Source organism: Sceloporus occidentalis, unplaced genomic scaffold, assembly GCF_023333645.1.
Source record: "Sceloporus occidentalis isolate IW3139 unplaced genomic scaffold, rSceOcc1.0.p SCAF_9, whole genome shotgun sequence".
In the NCBI taxonomy this organism is placed as follows: Eukaryota; Metazoa; Chordata; class Lepidosauria; order Squamata; family Phrynosomatidae; genus Sceloporus; species Sceloporus occidentalis.
Window position 1 is genome coordinate 10,393,488 of NW_028316989.1, and position 25,810 is coordinate 10,419,297.

A 25,810-nucleotide genomic window follows, 5' to 3' on the forward strand; every position below is an offset into this window, starting at 1 on the left:
GCCTATCTTTGAAGGAAGGACTCATCTGACTTAAAGCAAATGCCCTGGCACCATGCTTCAGTACTTGCTAAATTGAAGATGTGGGGAAAACAACAACACCTTCACTCCTAATGAATATAGATGTGACATTAATATATTTATATTATTATTTTTTCTCAAGTTCTGGGTGTAGAACCTGTAACTTCCATAAAATTGTGTGGTATCATGGGGCAGGGAGGATTATAACTTAGGAAATGTATGTTGCAACATGTTTTTGGCCTTTTACAGGAGCATTAATCTATAAAAACAATGTAAACTGCCTCAGTGGCTCTGCAGACACTCTGAATTTAAGCCATTCTTAAGGTGGTTTACAACTAATCAAAAATCCCGACCATAAAATGATATATTGAGATACGTTTAAAACAGTAAAACCACAGCATGAACACAAGTCAAGCAAAACAGATAAAAAGTTTAAAGACCTGAGAAAATAAAAAGGTATTTGATGGACCCTGGCAAAATATAAGAGTGAGCACTAAAGCTAGAGCATCAGTGAAAGAAGTCCAGCAAACACTGCTTACACTCCAGGGCAACACTGCTATACCTACCAGTCATTCTATTTTATGACACACATGTCTGTTATAACGAACAAGGAAATGTATATGGGTCCCCTTTCTCCCCTCATCTCTCTTAAAGCTGTGAGAAACTGTAACAGGCTAGATATTGTACCAGGATATATTAATGCCGGACAACTCAGACTGCACCACTGGTAGTAATTATTACAACTGACATTAGACAAAAGCAGCACATTTTCTTTAATATTAAAAACACAAGAAAAATCCTGCCCAAAACTACATCATTTAAACATATGTACAAATTTAAAACAGAATATAACAACTCTGAAAGGAAAATATAGCGTATTTTTCTATATGATACAAAAGACATGCACCTTTAAATTATTTATTTGAAAACAAAGTACAAATATAAGAACACTTGTTGCTGAAACAGCAATACTTTATTTAGCCAAAGATACTTTTCAAAGACTGGAGGACAAGATCTTGAAACCTAAGACCAATGGCTCCAGAGCTGTCCAATTTAAAAAGTTGTTCAAGACAATTAGAATCTCAAGAAGATACAGGCATTGGCACCAAACCCCACACATATTTCAATAGGGCATACTTGTAAATTTAGATGTTTAGTATAAGAATTAAGAGTAATTTTGTTGGAGGCTCTTTAAACCAAACAGCAATCTGCATCTATAACAAAGGTCCAAAACACACTGCAGAAATAATCCACTTTTTGGTTTTATACAATAGCTAACCATGTCTTTGGTCCAAAACACACTACAAAAATAATCCAGTTTGAGATTGCTTTAATGGCCCTGGCTGGCTCAGTGATAGGGAATCCTAGTTTCTTGTGGCACCAGAGGTATCTCTGTAACAGTAGGCTAAATGCCTCATGAAACTACAGTTCCCAGAATTCCATAGCATTGAGCCCGGTCAGTTAAAGCAGTCTCAAACTAGATTATTTTTGAAGTGTGTTTTCGACCAAGGACATGGTTAGCTATTGCATAAGGCCAAAAGCTGTATGATTCATCTCATTTTAACCGTTAAAAGTACTTCTGATGTCAAAAGCCAAGCTATGAACAAAAAGGAGAATAGAACTGCTGAAATTAAAAGTGTTTTCCACCCTTAACTGTATGCTACTAACATCATTTGTGATTTCTTTTTATGAAAATGTAATACTGTGGTGTAGTGATTTGAACACTGGACTCTAATCCCTGCTCAGATATGGAAACCCAGTGGAGGATCCTTGGGCAGGTCACAGTCTCTTAGCTTTAGAGGAAGGCAAAGGTAACTCCCTCCCTGAACAAATTCTGCCAAGGAACCCCCATGACAGGGCTGTCTTATGGTCGCCATAAGTTAGAAATGATGTCAAGCCAAACAACAATACTAAATGTGAAATGTTGGCAGGTGTGAAAATGTTGACAAATATGCAGGGCTTACTTTGTTGTAATATTTTATTCTGACTGAACTTTGCACACGAGAAACATGAAAATTCAAGTGGAATTTAATCATGGTTAAGATTAAATGAGAGTGGAACAATTAACTTCTTGCTGACCTGTTTCCAAAGCTGCTGGTTAACATTAGGAAGATGAGATTCTAAGGACTTTAGGCACAAAATGCCTTAAATTTAATGAAAATAACATGTCATCCTTTAAAAGGCCCACAACATTATTGTATGTAGTAAATTTTTGAAGAGGCAATAACAACAGAACTTGAAATAATATTGTACAATACTCAGGACCATTTTTCTGTTTCCTAGAGGGTGGAAAGTGAACGAACGCCTGTATCAGACAAACAACATTATCTGTAGGCTTTCTAAGATTCATAGGCATCTATGACCGGAGGGAAAACACACAATCTTCCTGTAACATGAAAGCAATATATAACTTTTATAAATAAAATACAATAAAAGAGAGAACACTTAAAACAGTGTCATACAATATAAATAAAGCAGCCCTTGATGAGATTCTACTAATATGACAGACTGGACTCTTTCACAGCCTCCAAACAGGGACATCTCAGACAAAGTCTAAAAATCCTGGTTACTTGCCTAGGCTCTCTTCAAACAAAGTCGTTCTATGTGACTGATGTGTGATGCCAGAATTCCTTGAATTCCTACATCAAAAGTATCCTGATATTCTTGCTTTCAGGAAAGGTATCTATTTTATGTCCAAACCAGCTGGTCAAACTAATTTGCAGGAATACAACCCCTTCTCTAGGATTACTGAAATATAACTTCTTTGAAGTCTAAAGCTGTAAATCAGGGAAAGATCTTCTGTAGCGGCGTCAAATTTTATACTAACTTGCTATCAGAAAAAGTGTCCTTGCATAGTAATACAGATCACAGCAAAGTCTCATTGGGAAGCCTTATTTATAAAACTATATAATATCCATCACATCATATATTATATAAAATAATCACACACTATATACATACACAGTATTTGACATTTGCTGCAACAGTTATAAAAATACAAAGCCCATTTTTCTCTCTCGCTCTCACAAGCACGCTCTCACACACACATTACTCAGACGCACTGCACCTGTGGGGCATCTCCTCCTCTCTTTTGGAATAAGCTTTCAATTTCTATTTCGACATCTTTGCCCTTTTCTCTACTCTTCCACCCCTTCCCCAAATCGGGTGTTTCGGATTCCTGGCTCAAGCTAGCTAGGAAATTACATCCGTATTGCCATGGGGCAACTGTAAATTTAAAATTATGTGCCTATGATTCCTGGAAATTTTTTACAAGTTTTATTTATAACTGGGAGAGGAGGGAAATATGCAGCTAGCCTTGTGACACAGACATCACAACCTCAGCTATTTCTGAGGTCAACAGGCAGATTTCTTAAAGCTACAGATGCAGCTACTGCATAACTTAGTAGCAAGTTTAACACCATACATTAATCGCACATGATAGAGATGGGAAAAGCAATGAAGCAGGGTTGTTACCCATTTGCAACATCTCTATCCCAGTACCCTTGCTTTTGTCCCTACTTTCCAAGTTCCATGATGTATTAAAATACAGTATAATCATGGTAGACTTTGGAAGGACCAAGAAAAAAGGATTCAGTTTTCAAAGTTGTACCTAACATAAAGAAATACTAATCTATTTCATCAGATGCCTTAACATCTAGAGTTGATTGTGTCATGCTCCAGTGTATTTACAAAACAGGCAGGGTACAACATCACTTCTCAACCAACCTCTGGTGAACAATATGCAAGCATTTTATACACAGGATGTGTCTGCATCCTTTGCTTTCTAAGAATGCATTCCTGGACGCAATTACCAACAGTTGGAACAATATGCGCATCATCTCCAAACTCAGCTCTGATTATTACTCCACTGAAAGCAACAAGATAAAAAGGATATTAAAATTCTTGTGATTACTCTCTGCAAATATTCTGAATCGTTTCTATTTTGACCCCTTTTGTTCAACTCTAACCTTCCAAAAAAATTTACTGTACATATTTATCTATTAAAAAGTTCTTAGTAAGACACTGAGAACTATAGAGAAGAAGTCCTTTCCAATCCAACACCATTTGGGCAGCTTTCTTATCTCACAGGCAAATTTTCCTTTACTTCCCTTCTGCTTTTTGCACAGCACCTTAAACAAATGGAAACAAGGAACACTGGTACAGAACAGTCGTGGGCAATGCCTCCACTTTCCAAGTGTAAGGGTTACCTATGGTTCTCCCAATGATCCTTGTTTCTCTTTGTACTTGGAACTAGAATGGCAAAGGTTTCACTCTCTAACTATTGAGAAGTACTCAAATTACCATAATAAGCAAGATTGAGATACTTCCATTGCATGCTCAATGCCTTCATTTTAGATTGTTTAGAATTTAGATGCTAACGATTTCACAAATATTAATTAACAGTAATTATTGTTAATATTTGAACTGTTATTATTTAGAACCGTTTTGCTTCCGTTTGCTCTGCACCATCCTGTTTATATGTCCCCAAAATGTAAGCATAATAGCAATCTGGATATAAATTACTCAAATAAGTACATTTACTTAATTTTTCAATCATATGGCAGCAATGGAAATACTCTTATTAAATATCTTTCATGTAGTTACTATATAACTTCAGATAAACATAATGGTTTTACCCTGGGGGAAGTGAGTAGGAATTTCTCAAGGCATAAATACTATGAAAAGCATTAAGACTTTTAAAAATATACATTCATGGGACACTATTATAAAAAAATAAATAGCTATTCTTATAATTAACATCCTGTTGTCAGTCCCTTTCAGTGACTCTGCTGTGCAGTTACTGGCTTTTAAGTGGGCAACATCAGTCACATCCTCAGGTCTCTTGTATTTGGAGATGCTGAAGGCACCCTAAATTGTCCAGTGAAACACCATTTGAAGTCCCTTCTGTCTTTTCATTGCAGTCTTTAGAAAGAGGCTGAAGAATAAGAGGCCTCCAGCTCAACATGTGAGCGGATGTTTCCAAATGTGCATTGTTATCTGAAAATCAAAACACAACTATTAGCATCCACTTATGTACTATTTTTTACAACTCCCACGATAATCTAAGATTCTGAAAGGCTTTATGCAAGCCCTGACTGGTTGAGAGGCATGACTGACATTTACTGAATCAACATCTCTTCTACTCTCCCTGCTCTTTCCTGGAGCTCTTTTGCCTAAGCACCAAGACTGACTAATCTTAGTTGCTGAAATATAAGATCACAGCCAAAGGTGGTCCTGGCAGAGATTTAAATAAATTAGCACAGTCAATAGAATAAATCAGTCATCATAACATAATCTTGAGGAGAGTGTTGGATGAAACCCACTAAAAAAAAAGGAGTTCAAAATTTAGCAAAGCACCCAAAAGGCACAGGAGTATTGATTTCCATGGTATATAAAGAGGACCACAAGACACTGATGTATTTGATCCCAGTCTAATTTTGGTTTACATGGGGTCAAGTTAAGCTGTTGTGGTTGCAAGCAAACAGCAATCATGTGGAAGCCAACTATGTTTTTCCAGCTTCCCCAAACCCCAGCATACCTTCTCTACAGTCTGTATTAAGTGGATTCACATTTTCCTGGCAACAAGAATCCTGAGGTGATGGGGGCTCCACTTTCTCCTTGCCTTCTTCTTCTGTCTCAATATTGCACCCAGGGACTGTGGATGCTAAGCACATGGCAACCATAACATGATTCAATGGTTTCATTTCTAAATTGTCCTGCTGATAAGGTGCTATGATAGGCATCATAGGTACAGTGTTGTTACCAAAACCGCCACTGGTTTTACTGAAACACCTACATTAAAAAAAAAATCAAACAAAAAACACAGAAAACCAAATGTCATACACAACTGAAGTTTTGGTAACTAGCTGTGCATTATACTATTTTTTAAAATTATCATTTGTCAAGTGCTGCACATTGTACATTTTCCATGGGGATAATATAGTAAATGAGCCTCAGTCGATGGAGAGATTACACACAATACTGAAAACTAGAAAGTGAGAACATAGTTTCTGCCTCTTTGCAGAAAAGAATCTTTAACAATTCACATTTTGGATTGTGAAAGGCTAGTGAAGCAGGGAAGGAAGTCAGTTCCATATAGCCGAAGTTACTTAGTGTTTAAAAAACAAAAAAGGCAGCTTACAGCTAAAATCCTTTGTAGACATGCCCAGCACTAATCCAATGTGTTGGGAAACTGCCAGTGCTCTAAATGTTTGCAGCTGGTGCATTAGCTTCCAAGGACACTGAGGCAATTATGAACATGTTTTTTTCAAAACATTCATGGTAAATGCTAACAAGCACTTACTATATTATTTATAATCAAACACAAATTTAGTGAAAAACCACATCATTTCACATCTATTTAGGCAAGGCATATAAACTAAAAGTCTGTGGCCAAAAGCACACAAATTATTAAGCATATGCCCTTTAAACTATGATAGAAAACTTAATGACAATAAATATGACACCAAGTACACATAAGATAAAATATTTGTCCATCAAGCAATGATAAAAAAATTAATACTAAAGTAGTAGAATTATTCCATCATTTTGATCCCTCAGTCCAGCCTCTACTTTAACATGTATATAACATGATAGGCAATTTATTGTCCACAGGGATGTGAAGGTGCCCGAAGCTTAGAGATAGATTACAGTAACAGCTTTAAACAGAGGATAACAAAGGCAAACCTCCCTCTGAACAAACCATGCCAAGAAAAGGTGGCTATAGGTTGGGATCACCATAAGTTGGAAATGATTTGAAGCCACAAAAAAACAAAAAACCCTTCCACCAAAAAGAGAAACTACTGGTGTGTACTTTGTCTTCATTCACTTTTCATGGGCTTCACGGTTTGATTGCTCTCCATAATTACCATATACAAAGGATATAATTAACATACAACAATGTCTTAAATTTTTCCTTGGCAACCACACCAGTTATTGTTAATGGCTGTCAAAATATATCCTTAAGCTACACAAGATTCAGTCCTACAAAACTGCAGCTAGCTTGTTATGAAAAACTTTCTTTGGCCACAGAAGAAGAATTATAATTAGAAACAGTGGCGTCATTGGGGTGTGGGCTGTGTGGACGGCATCAGGTGATACCTCCGAAGAAGGGAGACACCCAGCTGGACCCTCCTCCCTCTGCAGGGTGTGTGTATCTGGCACTGCTGGCAGTGCCCACTCCCTCTTCTCTGCTGGTGTGGTTCTCTTGGCTGAGGGAGCCAAGGCAACAGAGACGGAGGAGCAGTGCACACTCCTCCTAGCTTGTCTGCTGCTCTGGCTCTCTCTGCTGAGGGATTCAAGGCAGCAGAGAAGAAGGGGTGAGTGTGCACCTCTCCAAGGTCCGCCACTGCTCTGCTCTCTCCACTGAGGCAGCCAAGGCATCAGAGAAGCTGGGGCAAGCATGCACCCCTCCTGGCTTATTTGGTGCCCTGGCTCTCTCTGCTGAAGAAGCCAAGTCAGTGAAGGAAGGGTGACTGTGTGCTCTTCATGGCTTCATTACTGACCTGGCTCTCTGAATTAAGGGAGACAAGGCAATGGAGAAGGAGGGGCAGCATGTGCCCCTTCCATCCCCCCCTGTTGCCTCCTGACAGCCCTTCCCAGTTCTGGATGAGTGAGCAAATGAGCGAGTGAGGCATCAGGAGGGTAGGGGTGGGAGGGCAGGGTAGGTAGTCCTTTCCAAGTCTGGCCGGGCAGCCAGGGAGCAGGCAAATGAGGTAGAAAGGGGCATGGGTTGGCAGGCACATACTGGGCACTTTACATTGATGCTAATCCCGTCTTTGCATAGTTTGACTTATGTCTTGAAAGCACAATGCAAGAAAAAGAAAATCCTGGACATTTATTATGCAGATACACTAGCCTTATCCATATTTAGAAGCAAAATGAGATGAGGTTTTTAATTTTTAAGACAGAACATCAGATGCTATTGTAGTTGGCTCTGGACTGAAAGTATTTAAAAACGTGAACAGGTTATAATAAAACTGGCAGGATCTTATAGCATATGCTTTTTTGGAAAAAGTATGCAGTATGTTTTATGAATAAAATTGGAATGGTATTATCACATAGAGCAAAAAGAACAAGCAAAGTCTTCCTAAAAGCCACTAAAAAAAGGAAGATGCTCACTTCATTATCTTTTCTCTGATATTATTCCAATAGTTACCTGTTATTGTTCCGACAGTTCCGGCAGTTGGCACAATCCAAAGGGTCTGTCTGAGGCACTGGTGTGTATATTTCACCACCCTGTGTGAAGATTTTTTTTTATTAAAATCAGCACACTTACATTAAGGATTCCTTATGAGATAAGAAGACAACAGACTTCATTCCATACTGTACCAAAGCGTTATTCATCTGAAAGTAGGGAATACGCTGCTTTCAGAAGTGTACCAAGTTTATAGTTTACAACGGAAATATTTCAGTGCTAGAGTAAAGGAAACAGCTGTAGCTTAGCTCTGCACACAGCAATTTATTTGGTCCTGTTTTTAGGTTGAAATGCCCAGATCTGATTTAAGAAAGATGAAAATGCTCTACACACACATGATTGACATGCAAGTATGCTCCTCTTCATTGAGACTTATGCCTGTTTGTGGAGACAGGATGCTGTGTGTGTTACTGATGGGACAGAATAAACTTGTTCCTTTTTCCTACAGTTACTCTGATTCGATCAGCCTGGCTCACTAAGCTCAGTTTTGGACAGATGCAATAATTCATCAGCCAAGAACGATGGGGTCGGGGAGGGATTTTGAGCTGTTGGTCTTGGCCGAAGAATCCTTTGAAAATAAAACTACCCAGTTAACACATACCTCACTCACTGTTGAATGCTAGGTAGATGCAGATTTGAGGAACAGTTGAAAATGGGCAGTACAGATGGTTATAAAAGTCTATGCTTTAATCACCCAGACCAAGAGTATGAAAGACAAGTTTTATATCCAATGCTAAATTTGAAACTTAAGGCTGCTCTTATTAGTCTTTTTGGCTTTCCCACACCAATGAATTCTGGGAACTGTAGTTCTATGATGGAGCCAGAGAGTTCTAGGAGAAAATACTATGCATACACACAAAGATTTAATTTCACATTACTACTTATTCTTCATGTACTGCGATAAGGTAAAATACACAAATGAGAAGCTTAAGGGAAGATTCTCACTTCATATTTTGCATTCTGGTGTGCTAGAAAGCCAAGCAAAACACATGGCTTCATTACGTTTTAAGAATATGTGTCTCTTAAGTTCAGTACACTTCATTTAAAATGGCTAGGAAAACAGAAGCACTATGCTTTGGAGCAGTTTAAAGGGATGCATACTGAACTACATGTGAACTTCAGATTTAATTTAATAGGTTCAAGTGTTTTTTTCCTCAAAGTTCAAAAATAAAAGTGAGAATAAAGCAGATATATATTATATCCTTGCGATATTCCTTTGCACACTTAATTATACATTTGCCCTTATTTATTTCACAGGGTTTGGAATCATCAATCACCACATGCTTATGTTTTGATACATCTAGAGTCTGTATTTTGGTTGTCCTTTGAAGAGCATGAGTACTTCAGTATTTAAGAGTGCCACAACAATAAAAAAGATTAACACAAAAAATATAAAGTTCTTTGAAGTAGCAGTTCTTGCAAGAATGCCAACGTATTTCTATATGAAATAAGATCCTTATGTTCAATTACCAAAGCACACAATAGCCGTATTTCCCCCTTCCTCTGCAGAAGTATATAATAACTAGGTGGGATAGATGGACATAAATTTTAAACAAACAAGTAATTCCTCTTGAATAATGAAACCGAGTATTTCTTTATTAACACATAGTCTTGATCACAGGCTCTCTTTCTGAAAGACATGAAGCCAAGTCCAGAAAGCAGAATTTAAGATGTGGCAGAGCAAGACCAGAGGGAGGGATAGATATGTTATTAACCCAAGTTTTTGGCACAATGCAATGCAATGCAATGAAGATCATTGCTTACAAATGAGTTCTGAAATAGGGTTGAGGAAACAGTTCAGCCATTAAGCTAAAGGTTCTGGTATAGTTAAATCTGCGCAAGTGAAAGAATATGAGTGTGCCTATAGGTCATGAATCCCCTAATCTCTCACAAAATCTCAAAGTAATTTAAGCAAGTGGGAAGGGTAACTAAAGCTTAAGTGACATTACTATCATCATAATGTTGGAAACCAAACTGGGCAGCCTGGGGGATAATTCTACCCAATTTCTTTTACCAGGATTACCAGACTGACTGCTCTGAAGCTCACCAAAGCAAAATAAAAAAATGAACTAAATTATTTATTCCACCCCAGCAAACATGGTTTTGTGCTTTGAGTATTGGACTATGATTCTGAAGACCAGGGTTCAAATCCCTACTCAACTATGGAGATCCATTTGGTATCATTAGAGAAAATCCTAGGCCTGTTACAGACTGCCAAAATAAAGCTGCTTCGGGTCTCTTTGGAGGTATGCTGTTTAAATGATGCATGCATCCTAAGAATCCAGAAGTTGCACCAAAGCTGCACTCCAGTGCTTAGGAATGGAGTGTGGCTTTGGTGCGACCTCCGGACTCTTAGAACCCATGCATCATTTAAATAGCATACCTCCAAAGAGACCCGAAGCAGCTTTATTTTGGCAGTCTGTAACAAGCCCTAGTCTCTCAGAGGAAGAAAAAGGAAAACCTCCTCTGAACAAATCATGTCAAGAAACCCCATGATAGGTTTGCCTTGGGGTTGCTGTAAGTTGGAAATGACCTGAAGGTACATTGCAACAACTATGCACCCCTTAGAAATATCTAGTTTGAAGTAGAGTGGGAAAACCAAGTTACCACACATAAACCAAGTCATGCATGATTTTTTCCTAGCAGTGTTTTCAGGCCCCAGTTTAAGAAGATCTCTAAATCAGAATTTACGTAAACAACATATTATCAATACCGACAACAATTAAAACCAGTTTAACTTTGCAAACAATAAATTAACAGTCTAGATCAGAAGAGGCAAAGTTTCCAGAAGCAAAAACTTCATTAGAAAATATTCACCATGACCTCAAGGTCTTCAGCTAATTTATTTTGTTTCTACAAAACATAAGGGATAGATTTAAACATGAATCTTCACCCACCAGAGTGATAATTATCTATAAATGGATAACTTACATATATCATATAAATAAACCAGAAACATAACACAAACACAGTGCTTCCCAATGGAGATTTACTGTGAATTTATTAGCCTTGAAAACCTTGGAAAGGTCCTTAAAAGTGTGACAGCTGAAACAGAAAGTATGTGTCTGGATTTACTTTGGCTCTTTAGCCCACATTTTCAAGCCTCTTGAAAACCACAAGGATTACAAAGCACTTGCGCTGTGAGTTAAATAATAGTTTCTAAAATGTGAAAGTTGCAATCCCTAAAAATCTAGTAATAGCACATCAGTATTATAAAGATTAAGGGAGGGGGCACAGCTTACCAATTAATCCATATGTTATAAAACTAAAATACCAAATCAACTAATGTAATGTCTAAATTAAGATAAATTTTAAATTGTATTTTAAATTGTATGCCAAATGCTCTCATAAGGGCCCCAAATAATTAGTTAATAGAAGTAAAGTACTTCAACAAGGTGATTCCCAAAAGCACAGTATCAAGAAACTGCTAGAATACAAAGACATTTACAGCTTTTGTGAAGTGAAACATTTAACAAAATTTCCCTAACACTTCCATGAATTCAGATGCTTAAAAATTCAGATCTACGAAGTGTAGAGTTCACTTACATTTCCTAAGTTGTGTGTGTGTTCGTATTCCATGTGTGATCTGGACAAGGAGTTGGTGTGTCCAGGAAAAACACTATTTCCTCCATTCACGACACCATTCATGATTCCATTCATTCCGTTAGGAATCTTGTGATGAAGGTGATGGCAACCATTACTGTGGTTTCCATTACTAATAAAGTCACCATGTATGCTACCATTTATACGACTTGTGCCTGGTAATGTAGTGTATTCAACCATTTGCCCATTGATGTCAGCATTTTGATAGAGATAGCCAGGAGGGTCGTATTCTGCAAGAGGAAGAAGCAATTATAATAAAATTTTAAAATTTTAAAAAATAACTTGAAAAGTTGCAGCTGGAGGAAGCATTGGCTTATCAGTGCAACTTTTCATATACACTACAAGATATGTTATAATACAACATGGTTTAAAGGGGAAAAACACATACACTAAAACTACTGTTTTAGTAAGTAAAGCATTTCTGTAATTTGATGATTCTGATAAGCCCTGTGGAATAAAGACACTTCTTTAATTTAAATTTTATTTAAAAATACAATATGGTGCGCCCTTGTTTTATGTGGGGGATCCATTCCAGACTCCCCCGCGTAAAGCAAATTCCGCATATGCTCGAGCCCCATTTAAATGAATGGGACTCGTGCATGTGGCAGCGTAACTCCCTGGAGATTGGCGAACAGAGCTTGGCTAACAGGCAAAGCCAACAGGGGTGTTTTACAGAGGAGTTTTGCAGACAGTGTTGCCAATTTCTTGGGATATCCCCGGAATCCGGGGAATTTATTTAATTTCTTTCCAGGGATTTTGACTGAATATTCCGGTAAATATTGGGGAATTCCAGGGATTTTGGTAAAATATTCTGGGGAATATCTTTGAGGCTTGTTGGCAACACTGTTTGCAGAGAAGTCCTGTTTCAGTGCATACTTAAAGTCAGTGAATATAGATAGTTACAATCACCTGCAATAGTTATCGTACATGTGTTCTTGCAGAAAGTACAAGTCTATTGTTATTTATGAATCAATCATATATCAACAGTCTCTATTCTTTAGTGTGCCCCCCCCCCCATTTCCCCCTCTATACAATCCCATTTATCTTAGGGGGGAAATTCCATCAAACGTTATACTATTTATATTATTTATTCCTAAGTCAAGACAAACCACTCTTATAGCCTATTAACTAAACCCATCACGTTATGACACCAATTTTTTAATATTTAATGTTATACCTCAACACACCACATTTAAATCTACTCCCATACCCATTTATCCCCTTTATAAATCATTCATTATTTTCAAAATATAATTACATAAAACTTTTAAGTTGTAGAATTATAAGTCTTTGAATTAGTTTTGGGTAGTCCCTATATCATTCTTATTCTTTGTGTCTTATATCCATGTATAAACTATTTATAATCTTACACAGAAGTTACACATGGAGCGTCTTCTCGATGGAAAGAGTCCATGTCCACCAAGAGCCTTATTATATTTGCAATGATGTAAAACTCAGTTAAATTAAAATTGGTGCCATCCTGGTCCGGCAACTGCAGTAGAGTCAGTATGGCCTTGGCTCATTCTACAGTCCCCTTTGTCCAAATTAATCCAAGCTCTGTCCTGAGCCCAGTGCTAGTCAACATCTTCACTGATGATGGGTGATGGAACAGGGGGGTAAGATCAAATCTGCAATGATACTAAGTTTGGAGGGGTAACCAATACCCCAGAAGAGAGGATCAGTATTCAAAATGACCTTCAAATATTAGAGAGCTGAGCCAGAATTAACAAAATGAATTTCAACAGAGAGAAAGGTACTACACTTAGGCAGAAGAAAAAATACAGATATATAATAGGTGACATCTGATTTGACAACAGTACATGTGAAAGGGTTCATATTGAGGATGGAACAAGCTTGTTTTCTGGTGCTCCAGAGACTCAGACACAGGGCAATGTATTCAAGCTACAGGAAAAGAGATTCCACCTCAACATTAGGAAGAACTTCCTGACTTCTGTTGGGAGTGTTGATTGTGTATTCCTGCATAGGAGGTGGTTGGACTGGATGGCCCTTATGTTCTCCACCTCTATGATTCTATAGTGCTGCCTCTAACCACTGTATTTCATATGAGGAGTAAAATTCCTCCATAATTTTGTTTCCTATGTTGCACTGTACAGTCATATTTATTTACTGGTGATCTAACAATGACAGAAACATATAGAAGCTACTGAGGCTTAAGGTTGCTTGCAATAATAACAACATAAGAGTCAGGAGCAAAGAAATTAAGAATACTAAAGGTAACATACTTTGCATGACATTCTGTTGGCAGTTTTTCCATAAACATATGGCAATGAAGACGATTAGTATAAGAACCATCACTCCAAGGACACATCCCACAATCAAGTACAGCATATCGCTGCTCCGGACAGGGCCATTTGGTTGACCAGCATTGCTTCCAACGCCACGGTCAGGAGAATTAGGTGGTGTGCTGAGATCCTTCACTGGATATTCTGATGCACCAGGAGTACGCTTCACTAATGGGGGGAAAACAAGCATTTGTCAACCAAAATGACAACTGTTAATTTGACAAACAAAAATGACAACTGTTATTCTGGCCACGTGAAGATATCCACCAAGAACTATAAATGTGAATTTAAAATGTAAAGCTACGGAACGCCAGTGTGGGATAGGAAGGAGATACCTCCATTGGAGATTTTAACCCATACCACCTCTATATTGCATGCAACTTAGCTACACAGGTTTGATTCAAACCATTCCTAAACAGTAACATATGAGTCAATTTTCCTCATTTATATGTCCTTTCCACTTTTTTAGATGCTCATTTTTCCATATGCAAAGGTGTGGAGAAAAGTGAATCATTTGTTTACCACAGTGACAAGCTATGTGGCTTGGGGTAAAATCTGGTTTGAAAGCATAATTTTGTGCACTGGATGAGAAGCCTCTTTATGCACTCTGGTTTAGCCTTGATAAAATACCTCTATGCAGGATAGCACACGGAAAAACAGAATAGTTTCTCCACAAAAGCTGCTTAACTCTGCAGAAACACATATAGTTATTTTGAAAGTTTATTCTGTAAGAGGCATAGGGTTTATGGCCCTGTTAGACAGTAACTCTTATGATCCTTCAAGATCAGTGAGCAGCTAATATGTGACTAGTGATTTGCTATCAGAATAAAACTCCCCAAACCCCAACATTCCCTTCTCACCTTTGGTCTCACATATCATCACATTGCTATAATCACTTTCACCTCCTTCATTATAGCACTGCATTTTAATGTCGTATGATGTTTCAGGTTGCAGATGGCTTATCAAGTGCCATTGCTTTGTGCCTGGAAAAAAGTATATACATGTATCCTCTTTATGAAACAATTTAAACCAAACAGAAAAATATATTAAAAGTATAGAACGTCTCTTCCCCTCACAACATATATATAAAAATGGAAAACATATTATTAATGTCAATTGCCAAATCCTGGTAGACTTTCCTGGGTTTGCCATCTCTGCCTCCAAAGCAGGACTAGGCATAGTTTAGCCTATGGACTAGATGTGTCACCAAGCTCTGCAGGACACCCCAAAGCTGTCATTAAATATACTGTATTAAATATCAAGAGGTTATGCAGGCTATCAATTAATTACAAAAGCTCTTCTAACAAAGCTAACAATTACAAAAGCTCTTCTGTGAGCTGAATGTTTGTAACTGAAAAAAGATAAAAAGAATACAATGTAAAACTGTACACATGACACATTCTCTCTTAAGATTTTCCTTACATAGTTGCGATGAATTGCGATGAATGGCTATTAAATTTAAAAAGTAGTTGTGGTCATTTTGTGTAGAAAGGAAAAGCTTGATATACACACACATACAATTTTTCAGTTCACATTTTGGCACAGCACACCAGCTGCTAATCATTTCAGGCTTCTACTAAAATGTCAGCATGCATAAACCTGAAAATCAGGAACAAGCAAATTTCACAGAACAGTGGAAGTCACTTAAACATTTATAAACACAGATTCTGTGTACCAGAAAGGCTACAAATGGAACAGCCAACTTCTTCAAAGCCCTGACTTCAGTTAATTTCACTAACCACATCACAAAGCATTTAGCAGGCAACTATGCACAAATGAATTCAAGAAAGGTGGACAGCTTATATCAGTAAAAGCCACCCTGTGCAATTCTGAGAGCAGATTTTAAAACTCAATAATGTTCAAGTTGCAGCACTACAACAAAAGGAGACAGCATGAAAACCGAGAACCGGTGAGTCAAATAATTGCTGGCTGCTGGGTTAAATTTTATACTTTGGTCAAAATCCCAAAACTGAATTAAATATCTATCTAATTTGAGCAGCTAATAATTTTCCAACTACATTTTATGGCTTTAAACAAATGAACTGAATACAACACCAGAAGAATGGGAAAACCTTAATAGAACAACAACAAAAAGGTAGTTTGAGGAGAGAAATGAATACACTTCACAAATTAACCGGTGGAGTAAGGACAGGCTGCTTACCTGTCACTGTGTTTCTTTTGAGTGGTCATCTGTGAATTCATACATATGGGTTTTACTGCACCTGCGCAGATCATATTTGGAACCTACTGCAATATGTAGCCCTGAATTTTTGGTGGTAGCCCTCTCCACCCTATATATCTCCCCTATTCCCACCTTTTAGCCTCAGTACCACACAGCAGCATCCTGAGGACCAAAAGGCATCATTAGGGAAGGATGGGTGGGTTTGTGTGAATGCAAAGATGACCACTAAAAGAAACACAGCTATAGGTAAGGAACCTGTCCTTCTTCGTGGTCTCTATGAATCACACATATGGGTGACTAGCAAGCTACTTATACCTGGAGGTGGGAGTATTACGCCACAACACAAGTAATGTATGCCAGTAATGCAGAACTTTATCAAACAGCCAACAAGAAAAGAGGGCAGAAAATTATTGCCAATAAAAAAAGGAGTGGCAAAGAAATCATCACTTGAGGGTGGATGAGAGGACTGCTGCTCTCCCTAAGGATGCATCAGCCCTGGAGTGGATACCCAGTCTGTACTGGGAGCCAAATGTCAGAGGCTGGGACCACACAGCTGCAATGCAAATTTTGTCCAGTGGCACACCAGCAAGGAAGGCTGAAGAGGCAGCTACCACCTTGGTAGGAATGGGCCCTTACAGATGAAGGAGGCTATTTCTTGACAAGTTCATTTGCCAAGCGGATGGTGGAGACCACCCATTTCAAAAGATGATGAGAACAGACTGGTAGACCCAGTTTACTGGATTGGAGCTGGTAAGTCCCTTAAGAAATTTGAGTAGCAGATGAAAAGTACAGTCATTTTCTTTGAATCAGAAGTTCTGTCAGCGTAGTAGGTGAGGGCTCTAGGGACACTGAGGGAATGGAGAGCTCTCTTGAAGTGAGTGGTAGGATTCTGGTGAAGGCAGGGAGCACAATGTCTTGGCTTAGATGAAAGGCAGAAACCACTTTTGGAAGGAAGGAACCAGTTGTAACACCACCTTGTCTTGATGGAACTGGAGGTAAGGCAGATTGATGCATAAGGCAGAGTTCTTCTGCCTGTCACACTGAGGTGATCACCACCATGAAGACCAATGGTTCCACTGTCATTGTGGTCGGGACCACGTAATCCCTAGACAAATTGTCTGTTGAAGAATGTCAATGGGAGTGTTTCACGTTCATTTTCTTCTCCTTGTATTGAGAGTATGAGTCCAACTAATGGTTTGATGTGAGTGGGACTTCCATCAGAAGCATGTGGAGGGGGAGTGAGGATCTTGGATACTGAGCAAGCCATCTTGGATGTTAGTGGTTACTGGTTTCCTATTCCGGTTGGTTTCAAGGGGAGACTTTGAGAATACCGAGGCCTTGTCCTTCTGAAGTCAATCACTCTGAGTCGGGACTGAGGCCTTCCATTTGGCACCCCTTGAGGGGTCCTCTGGTTTGAGACACTGTTTGCTTTGCTTGGGTATTCCTGCATAACAGGGGGTTGGACTTGAGGGTCCTTGGGGTCTCTTATAACTCTATGATATTTACACAGAGACGAGGGAGTGAAACTGTTACAATAGTTTATAAAACCATTCAGCACAACATCTTACCTTCCACAACATCCCGCTTGTAATCGCTATCATTGTCACTATCGGTTGGACGATAATAGATATAAAATCCTTGGATGGGTGTATTGTTGTTACTTGAGGTAATATACTAAAAAGGAAGATTTAAACATTTCAGATTCCAGAAGTACAGTCAACAAAGGAGATGTGAGTGTAGTAGTGGCAGGGTGACAGGCTGATAGACAATGGAATGTGAAAAGGTTGCAACTTAACGCGAGCTTTGAAACTCTCAAAAACAAGGTAATATCTGGACAGAAGGAAAGGTCCAAAATTTTAAATAGTTTAATTTTATTCTGCTCCCATACAGGACTGCAAACTTTGAAACTTGAGGTTTTTCATGTCAGCGCCCAAAAGGCTCATCCAGCTTTTGTTGTCCACAAACAACAGTGAAATTTGAACTCTAATATGATCTGCAATTAAAGCCAGATGTTTCATACTGGACATGCCCTTCCTAGACTATAAGCATTCAGTCAAAAAATGAAAAGAAATTTATACTTACAGTCCACTTTAACATAATCTGAGTGTCACTGACTGCCTCAGTATAAGCAATATGAGGTCCGGTGATGGGACGGTTGGAAAATCGGTTGGTGAAGCCAGCTACCTGATAAGGCCGAGATGCAGAACTTCGTGGACTCTCTCCATAATTATTAATAGCAATCACACGAAACTTGTATAAGGATCCTTTTCATAAGGAGTGAGGAAGAAGAAAAGAGTGGAAAAAGGAAGTATCAATTGTTCAAATAAAAGCAAATACTAGAAGCACACAAGAGAAGAACAGAAATCTAATTTATTCTGTGAACTACCTGATACATTTTGAGAAAAGATGTGTCTCATACTTGTATACTCCATCCCTGCTGTCCTTCCAGCGGCAAATAAAGGCATTCTTGTGCCAGTAGGCTTTTGCAAACTAATAAGGGCTGGGAATGTTGTCCTAATGAAATTTTAAAGTTTGTATTTTTAACATATTCTATTTAAAATTATAAACTGTTTTAACTTTTGAAATGGTTTCTTTTTTAAATTTTATATTTATACATTTTAATGTATTATTTTTAAATTGTATTGGTTTAAATCTGCTGTTCGCCACCTTGAGTTCATATACTGGGAGAAAGGTGGGATATAAGGAAATATAATAATAATAATAATTTTATACACTTCTGTCTAACGTCTTCTCTGTCTCTGAGTAAATAACATCTACCCTGGCAAAATACAAATCGGATATCATTTCCCACTAACAACAACAAAAAAAGATTTGAAGGCATGATGTCAACCACAGAAGCGACAGACTCACAGTCTCCATTTAGAATTAGGACATTAATATATGGACAGGGATGTACCTTATGCTTAAATGAAAATGCTGATTCAATTGCTGCTGAAACAAAACATTGTGATACAAGGCACAGGTGATAATTTCCCTCAATTTTATTCTGGTTTTTGTGCACAATGCTCATGGCTCAATTAGGACAACTGGGCGATATTAAAACTATGCCAATGTAATATTAATACTGATTATGACCTCTGTTTGTTAGGATAATGAATGCATATTAATACCTGGATCCAAATTGCGAACCTCCACCGAAAGTTTAGAAGGGGGGATGTTATCAGCTGCAATTAACCACTCATTGTTTCTATTCATGCGTTTATATTCTACTTTAAAGGCAGTGATGGGTGATCCACCATTTGCACGTGGGATCCAAGTCACATAAACAGAAGTCTCCGATGCTGTGGAGATAGTAGGTCGATCTGGTGCTTCGGGTACTATAAAAGAAAGTTAAGAACGCTTTGAATTTTTAGTTTAATAACTAAATAAATGAATTTAATAAGTGAATTAAACTGAATAAATAATAAAAGAATTTAATAAATGAAATACTGGTAGGTACATAATTCAGGAAATACTGAAGATCATTTCTGTTGTAAAAGATAGTGAAAATTAAAGTTTCTTACCCAAAACAAAAATAACATCTATTTTGGCAGATTTGGTCTATTGACTATGCTATGTAGGACCTTGAACTATGTCAGCACCAGTCTTCTAGTATTTGCACACATCAGAAACAGAGAACTACATAATTAAATTCATGACCACATAAACAGTCTGCCAGTTTAGTGCTGAAATGAACTCAGTTTATTCCATAGAAACCAAACCATTTGCAGAACAGGACATCTAAAACTGAAAATTCCTGGACTTAAGAAAGCTTTATTTCTATAGTTACTGAGTATTAAGATGCTTTAAAGCCCTCGCTTAAAAATAAATTAGCTAACAATCAAAACCATGCAGATTACATGAATACTTACTGAACTCACTTGAAATTAGACAGCAGTGGGAACAGAAAGAATGGAGAGAGGTGGTATTAATATGGTGGATTATAATCATTCTGACAGACATAACCCGTCTTTACCATACAGGCTCCCATAGTTAAACTATGTAGAATGTATCACTCTCACAGAGAGAGAGAAAGAGAGAGAGAGGGAGAGGGAGAGAGAGAGAGAGAAGTGGAAAAGAAAGGTACAACATTTACCTTTTAAAAATGGCACATTAGTTTTAAGACTAGTTTCTAATGTATGTTATCCAGACTCAGTCAGGCTGTCTGACAACGTTTTTGAATAGTTTGCACAGGACATACTCAAGCACTTCACAGTCTGATTTACTGTAGTAACTTAACTTATAGAGAACTAAGTATCTGTAAAATTTAGCCGGATAAGTGAAATGACAGATTTCTATATGAACACATTTCAATGTAAACGTAAGATTTTAGACAAAGAAAACATGCACCCGTCCTCACTATATAATAAATCACATAAAAATATAAGGGCCTTTCTGTTTAAGCAGGCTTCTTTTAATGGGTAAGGAGGGGAGCTTCTGACTGGGGTGTATGCTTTATTTGTTTTGTTTTCAAACTTATGCATGTTTTAAACTGATTTTAAACCACTTAATGTGTATGTTTTTAAATTGCTTTTAAAAAATATTGTTAAGGTTTTTAAACTGACTTTCTCTGGGAGTTGCCTTGAGCCCTGCTCTGAAAGAAAGGCAGAATACAAATGAAATAAACACATATGGGTTTAACAGAGAAAGATTGCATCCTTGGTCATTACTAATTAATAATCTATTGCCACAAAACTGACAATCCAACTAATATCCTACTGCAGGATAATGTAATATCCTGCAGAATAATGTGTTCATTTAAAAGAGGAACATAAGCTTTCATCCCAAAGATCACACGGTTGTATGGATCTATCTTGTAAGAGTCAGGTACTACTTTCTGGAGCAGCAGAAAACAAGCCTGCTTCATTCTTTACCTGATAGCCCTTTAGGTATCATATTACTTCTCCATCTTCTCTTTGCCATGCTAAACATACCCAGCATACTCAACCATTACTCAATGAGCTTGCTTTTCTAGAGCTCTTACCATCTTGGCCACCCCACACTGGACACATCCCAGCTTGTCAATGTCCTGCTTAAATTACAGTACTCCAAACCAGACACAACATTCCAAGTGAGGTATAATCAAACAGAATAGAGTGATCTGGGCTCAACTTCTGTTGATGTACAATTACATTGTTTTTTTCTGCTATTGCATCACAATGAAATTCACACTTGTGAAATTCACTTTGTTAGTTCTGCCTCCATTCTCCAAGCTCTTAAATTCATTTTGAATTCTAATTCTATATGCTGAGGTTTTAGCCATTCCTTCCAGTTTGGTGTCAAATCTGATGACCATGTCATCAACAAAGTCATTTATGAAGAGGCTGAACAAAACTGAGACCACAACTGAACCCTGCAGCACTTCACTTCTCACTTTTCTCTAGGACGATAAGGAATCAAGGATAAATCAGCCATAAATTCACCTAATACTAAGCTCTGTGTAGCCACATTTTGCCAGCTTGTCTGCAAAAATATCATGAGCGACGTTGTCAAAAGCCTTATTGATATCAAGCATGCTACATCCTCAGCATTTCCCTATTCTTCCAAGTTTGTAACGCTATTAAGCGATCTTTTGTCACTTGAATGAACCCAGATCACTACATATAAAGCACATGGAGCCTCCCATTGCTAAACAGTCCTTCCAGTCTACTGAGGAGTTTGATGTTTGAACCGTGCTCTTAAAAAAAGGTTGCTGTATTTCTAAATCAATCAAGACAGTAATGAAAGAAACACTTATGCATAAGTGAGCTGAAAGCACAGAACAGTAGTAAGGTAAGCTTCAGAAAGAAGTCGGCTGTAATTTCAAAATCATCTTGCCTCATGTAGCAAATAACATATGGGGAACGGTGGCACCTACCTCCACTATGTCGAGACGAATCTGGAAGAATCACACCAAAGTTGTTGATTGCACCTTCTTGAATAACTGAATGCTTAGGAATGCTAACTGGCTGAACAGGAGCTTGTGTGTTTTTTGAGGATGATGATCTTTCTAATAAAGAGAAAATGTTCGTAACAAATCAATTAAAGATACTCATCTGCAATAAATAACAATAATAATAAAACTTTTATTCATATACCGCCTTTCCTTCCGATCAAAGTGGCTTACATAATTAAAACTCTATGATCCAAGTCATAGTACAATATATCGAACAATCCATACAATTCCAAAAATACCATCAAAATTTTAAAAAACATATATAACAACAGTTGGGCACTGGATAAAAAAAAAAAATCACACATTCTACACAAAATTTACTGTTTCAGAATGGCATTTTGCTTTTTTCAGGAAGAAGGCAATGGTATTAAACCCATGCCAATTTTTACAAGAAACTTAATGCATTATTTATTATTTAGTTATTGAAATATTTTTATTCCACACTCTTATCATGCAATCTCAAGGTAGCAAAATGGCTAAAACATGATAAACAATTTAAACAATTCCAAATTTAAAAGAATATATAATTAAAACAAGATAAAACATATTGAACAGCGCAAGCAGGTAAAAACAGCTTTAAAAGGCTAAAATAGGGGTTGGGCAGACCGCCTTCAGGCGCGCTGGATTGGGGCTGCGGCAACTGCACGCCAACGGTCCCAATCCGGCCTTTCCAAGGTGCAAAAAATAAAATAAATGAAATAAAATTCCCACTATAAAACAAGCATTGAGAATGTTGCTAAATCTAACTTTAACTCTAACTCCAACTGTCACTTTATACATAGTGAGTTCTAATCGTAACTGCCTCGGAGAGAAATTTGGTGACTACAAGAGTGACATTCCGACATTTATCTTCCAGCAAGAATTTTAGATTAAAAAAGGTCTGTTCCATAGACTCTACTTCCAAGTTATTACATGAGCATCTACTTTTGGCACAAGGAACACCAGCAAATCTACCAGAAAGTAGTTTTATGAAATACATTGCACCTAGCCTTAGGAAAAAAATGGTGATACTTGCCTACAGACAGGCTCACTAAATAACTGGCTATATGGAAAGCACTATCATACTGTACGCACATCATACTGGGGGACCAAGAGACATAAGAACGTGAGTGCATTTCACAGAAAGCTATCTCTGGAATATTGTCAGCTGAGATGGTCTGGAAAAATCCCTAAGGAAAAAAAGTTGAGCAATAGCAAGTATGTTGATCAACTGCAAGCATGTGTACAGAAGGGCCTTTAATCTGTCTGAGACCTTAGCAATGGCAGGATAATTGTTTCTGTTAATTCCTCTTCATTCCTGCTCCCTGGTGTTCTGAAGGTCCCTCAACCTACCACAAATATTTTCATAGGGAGCTGCAGAACAAGGAGCTATCAGTGAACATCATTCCCCTTCCTGTCTATTAAACGATGAAACAAGTCTCCTTTTTGTGAATGGATTCAATCTAGATTCAACCACTATGTGCACAGTTGTAGCCCAGACCAAGTGTTGGATATAAAATTCAATAAAATTATAGCTACCATCTTTTTTGGAGGGAGTAATATGCCAATAGATTCAACAAACAGAACACATTAACTGAAATATACTCTAAGAAAAGAGGTACAGCAAATCAAATAATAATAATAATAAAAGTTTATTTCTATACCGCCCTTCTTGAAATCAGGGCGGTGTACAACAGGAACAATCAATACTTCCTTACCTTTGCTAGTGCGGAAAGTAAGCATGGAAGGCTGGCCTTCACCAGCTACATTTCTGGCTACCATCAAGACTTCATAGAGACTAGAAGGTTCCAGTTCTGAGAGACAAAGTTCATTTTCACTTCCAGGTACACGAATTGTATACCAATTGGTAATATTGAAATTATCGTCCAACTGCAAAAGGAGAATCATAAGAGGTTAAATGCAAACAAAAAAAAATCTCTTTATGTCTGCTGTCATTAAACAAGGAGAAGGGCAAAATATAATGTGGAATCATAGAATTGGAAGAGACCAGAAGGGCCATCCAGTCCAATACCTTGCTGTGCAGGAACTGACAATCAAAGCATCCCAGAAAGATGGCCATCCATGTAAGATGCTAGGTTTTGTATTACATTATTATATTGCATGATTTAAATGCAATATAACTTACTTAATGAAAATAGATTATCTTTTCTTAATGACTTTTAAAAAATGATTTAGGAGCCAACTTTGACAGCTGGAGAGAGAAAGATCTGAACCTATCAGTGTGAAGATTTAAAAACAAACACACTTGTTCCTGTTATCCTTCACAATCTTTCAGCTAAATTCAAATGGATGTCTGTGGGTAAGATATCTGCAAGAGACTGCTGGCTGCAATTATTACATGATGAGAAGGGGGCAGTCTGCATATGTTCACAGCTACTATTACAACTATCACACTCCACCAAGAGCTGAACTCTAGGACTGGAAGAAATTTTGAAGCAATACTCTGGAAGATCCCACTCAGCTCACGTCTTTTTTCTAGGGGAGGCTACTAGGAAAAGGAAAAATCAACATAGCAATTTTGCAAAACCAGCACCAACTACTATAGAAGTCACTTTTTATAGCTAGTGACAAGCTAATTTTTTCCCTTCAAAAATGAATGCACCAAAATAAAATGCTTGCAATTTCTGTTAAAAACCTTTCCTTCTGACTGCATAATTTCAGTTTAAATTCCAATACTAACTAAGGCCTCAGCAAATCTACCTGAACTATTACTTCCACAGAAGCTCCAACTACACTAGAGCTGTAGTCTACTTTTGCTCTGACCTAACATCAGGGTCAGAGTCAGAGTTAAATATCAGGGTGTCATTGCATTCCAAGAAACATTGTGAAAATCACAAACAAGCTTGTTACACGCACACCCCACAAAAAATTGTCCATTCAAGGTTACCCCCTCCAAAAAAGCCAGAGGAAAATTTATTTTATAGAGGCAACTCAATGAAGAATTACCTTGCGATATTTCACAAAATAAAAATTAACTGGTTGGCCACCATCCCTTCCAGGTCGCCATACAAGGTTGTACTGGTCAGGTTTCAGTGTCTGTGGGGGACTGAGAATGATTGGAGCTTCGGGTGGGGAAATTCCATTGGATGCTTTTTCTGTAGCAACTTCATCTATAGGAATCTTGACTGGAGATGGGCTTTCAGGGTCCATTGCTGAATAGTGATCGCCGTCTCCTTCATCACTCTGGGCAACCTCCACAGGAGCAATAGTTTCTGTTTTTGTACTAGTTTCATAGGAAACTACAGAAGGAAACTGAAGGTTAGATATACGCATGAGCTGAATGGTATTTTCCCAGATGCACTTGGCAATTATGTACAGTGCCCCACAGAATTTTAGGTCCCAAACACAGCATCCTACCCCTCCCTATACTTCACTTTGGTATCATCCTCCCAAAAGGACAAGATGTACAGGATAACGTTACTTAAAAACATCATTTTGTTAATCTCTTTCAGCAGAAAAAGATATAAATTAACCCTGTGTTATGTTTAAGAATGAGAAATTTCTAGCATAAGCTTTTGCAGACTCTAGTCCACTTCATCAGTTGTGATGCTATGCTGGTGAAACTGAATTCT

General features: G+C 37.8%; 1 protein-coding gene across 3 annotated transcripts in view; it reads right to left on the minus strand.

The window, feature by feature from the left end:
- Positions 1 to 774: 774 nt before the first annotated feature.
- The window catches only part of CDON (cell adhesion associated, oncogene regulated), a 70,626-nt gene continuing 45,590 nt past the window's right edge, over positions 775 to 25,810 (minus strand). For all 3 annotated transcript variants that reach the window (XM_089537396.1, XM_089537397.1, XM_089537395.1), the window contains exons 9-20: positions 25,185 to 25,477; positions 23,936 to 24,107; positions 22,161 to 22,292; positions 19,435 to 19,641; positions 18,386 to 18,567; positions 17,872 to 17,977; positions 14,982 to 15,104; positions 14,062 to 14,289; positions 11,762 to 12,048; positions 8,177 to 8,256; positions 5,558 to 5,811; positions 775 to 5,016 (exon numbers count right to left, since the gene is read on the minus strand). In XM_089537396.1, the coding sequence (XP_089393522.1) occupies positions 4,853 to 5,016; positions 5,558 to 5,811; positions 8,177 to 8,256; positions 11,762 to 12,048; positions 14,062 to 14,289; positions 14,982 to 15,104; positions 17,872 to 17,977; positions 18,386 to 18,567; positions 19,435 to 19,641; positions 22,161 to 22,292; positions 23,936 to 24,107; positions 25,185 to 25,477 (2,228 nt within the window). In that variant the 3' untranslated portion in view covers positions 775 to 4,852. The remainder of the gene's footprint in view (positions 5,017 to 5,557; positions 5,812 to 8,176; positions 8,257 to 11,761; positions 12,049 to 14,061; positions 14,290 to 14,981; positions 15,105 to 17,871; positions 17,978 to 18,385; positions 18,568 to 19,434; positions 19,642 to 22,160; positions 22,293 to 23,935; positions 24,108 to 25,184; positions 25,478 to 25,810) is intronic.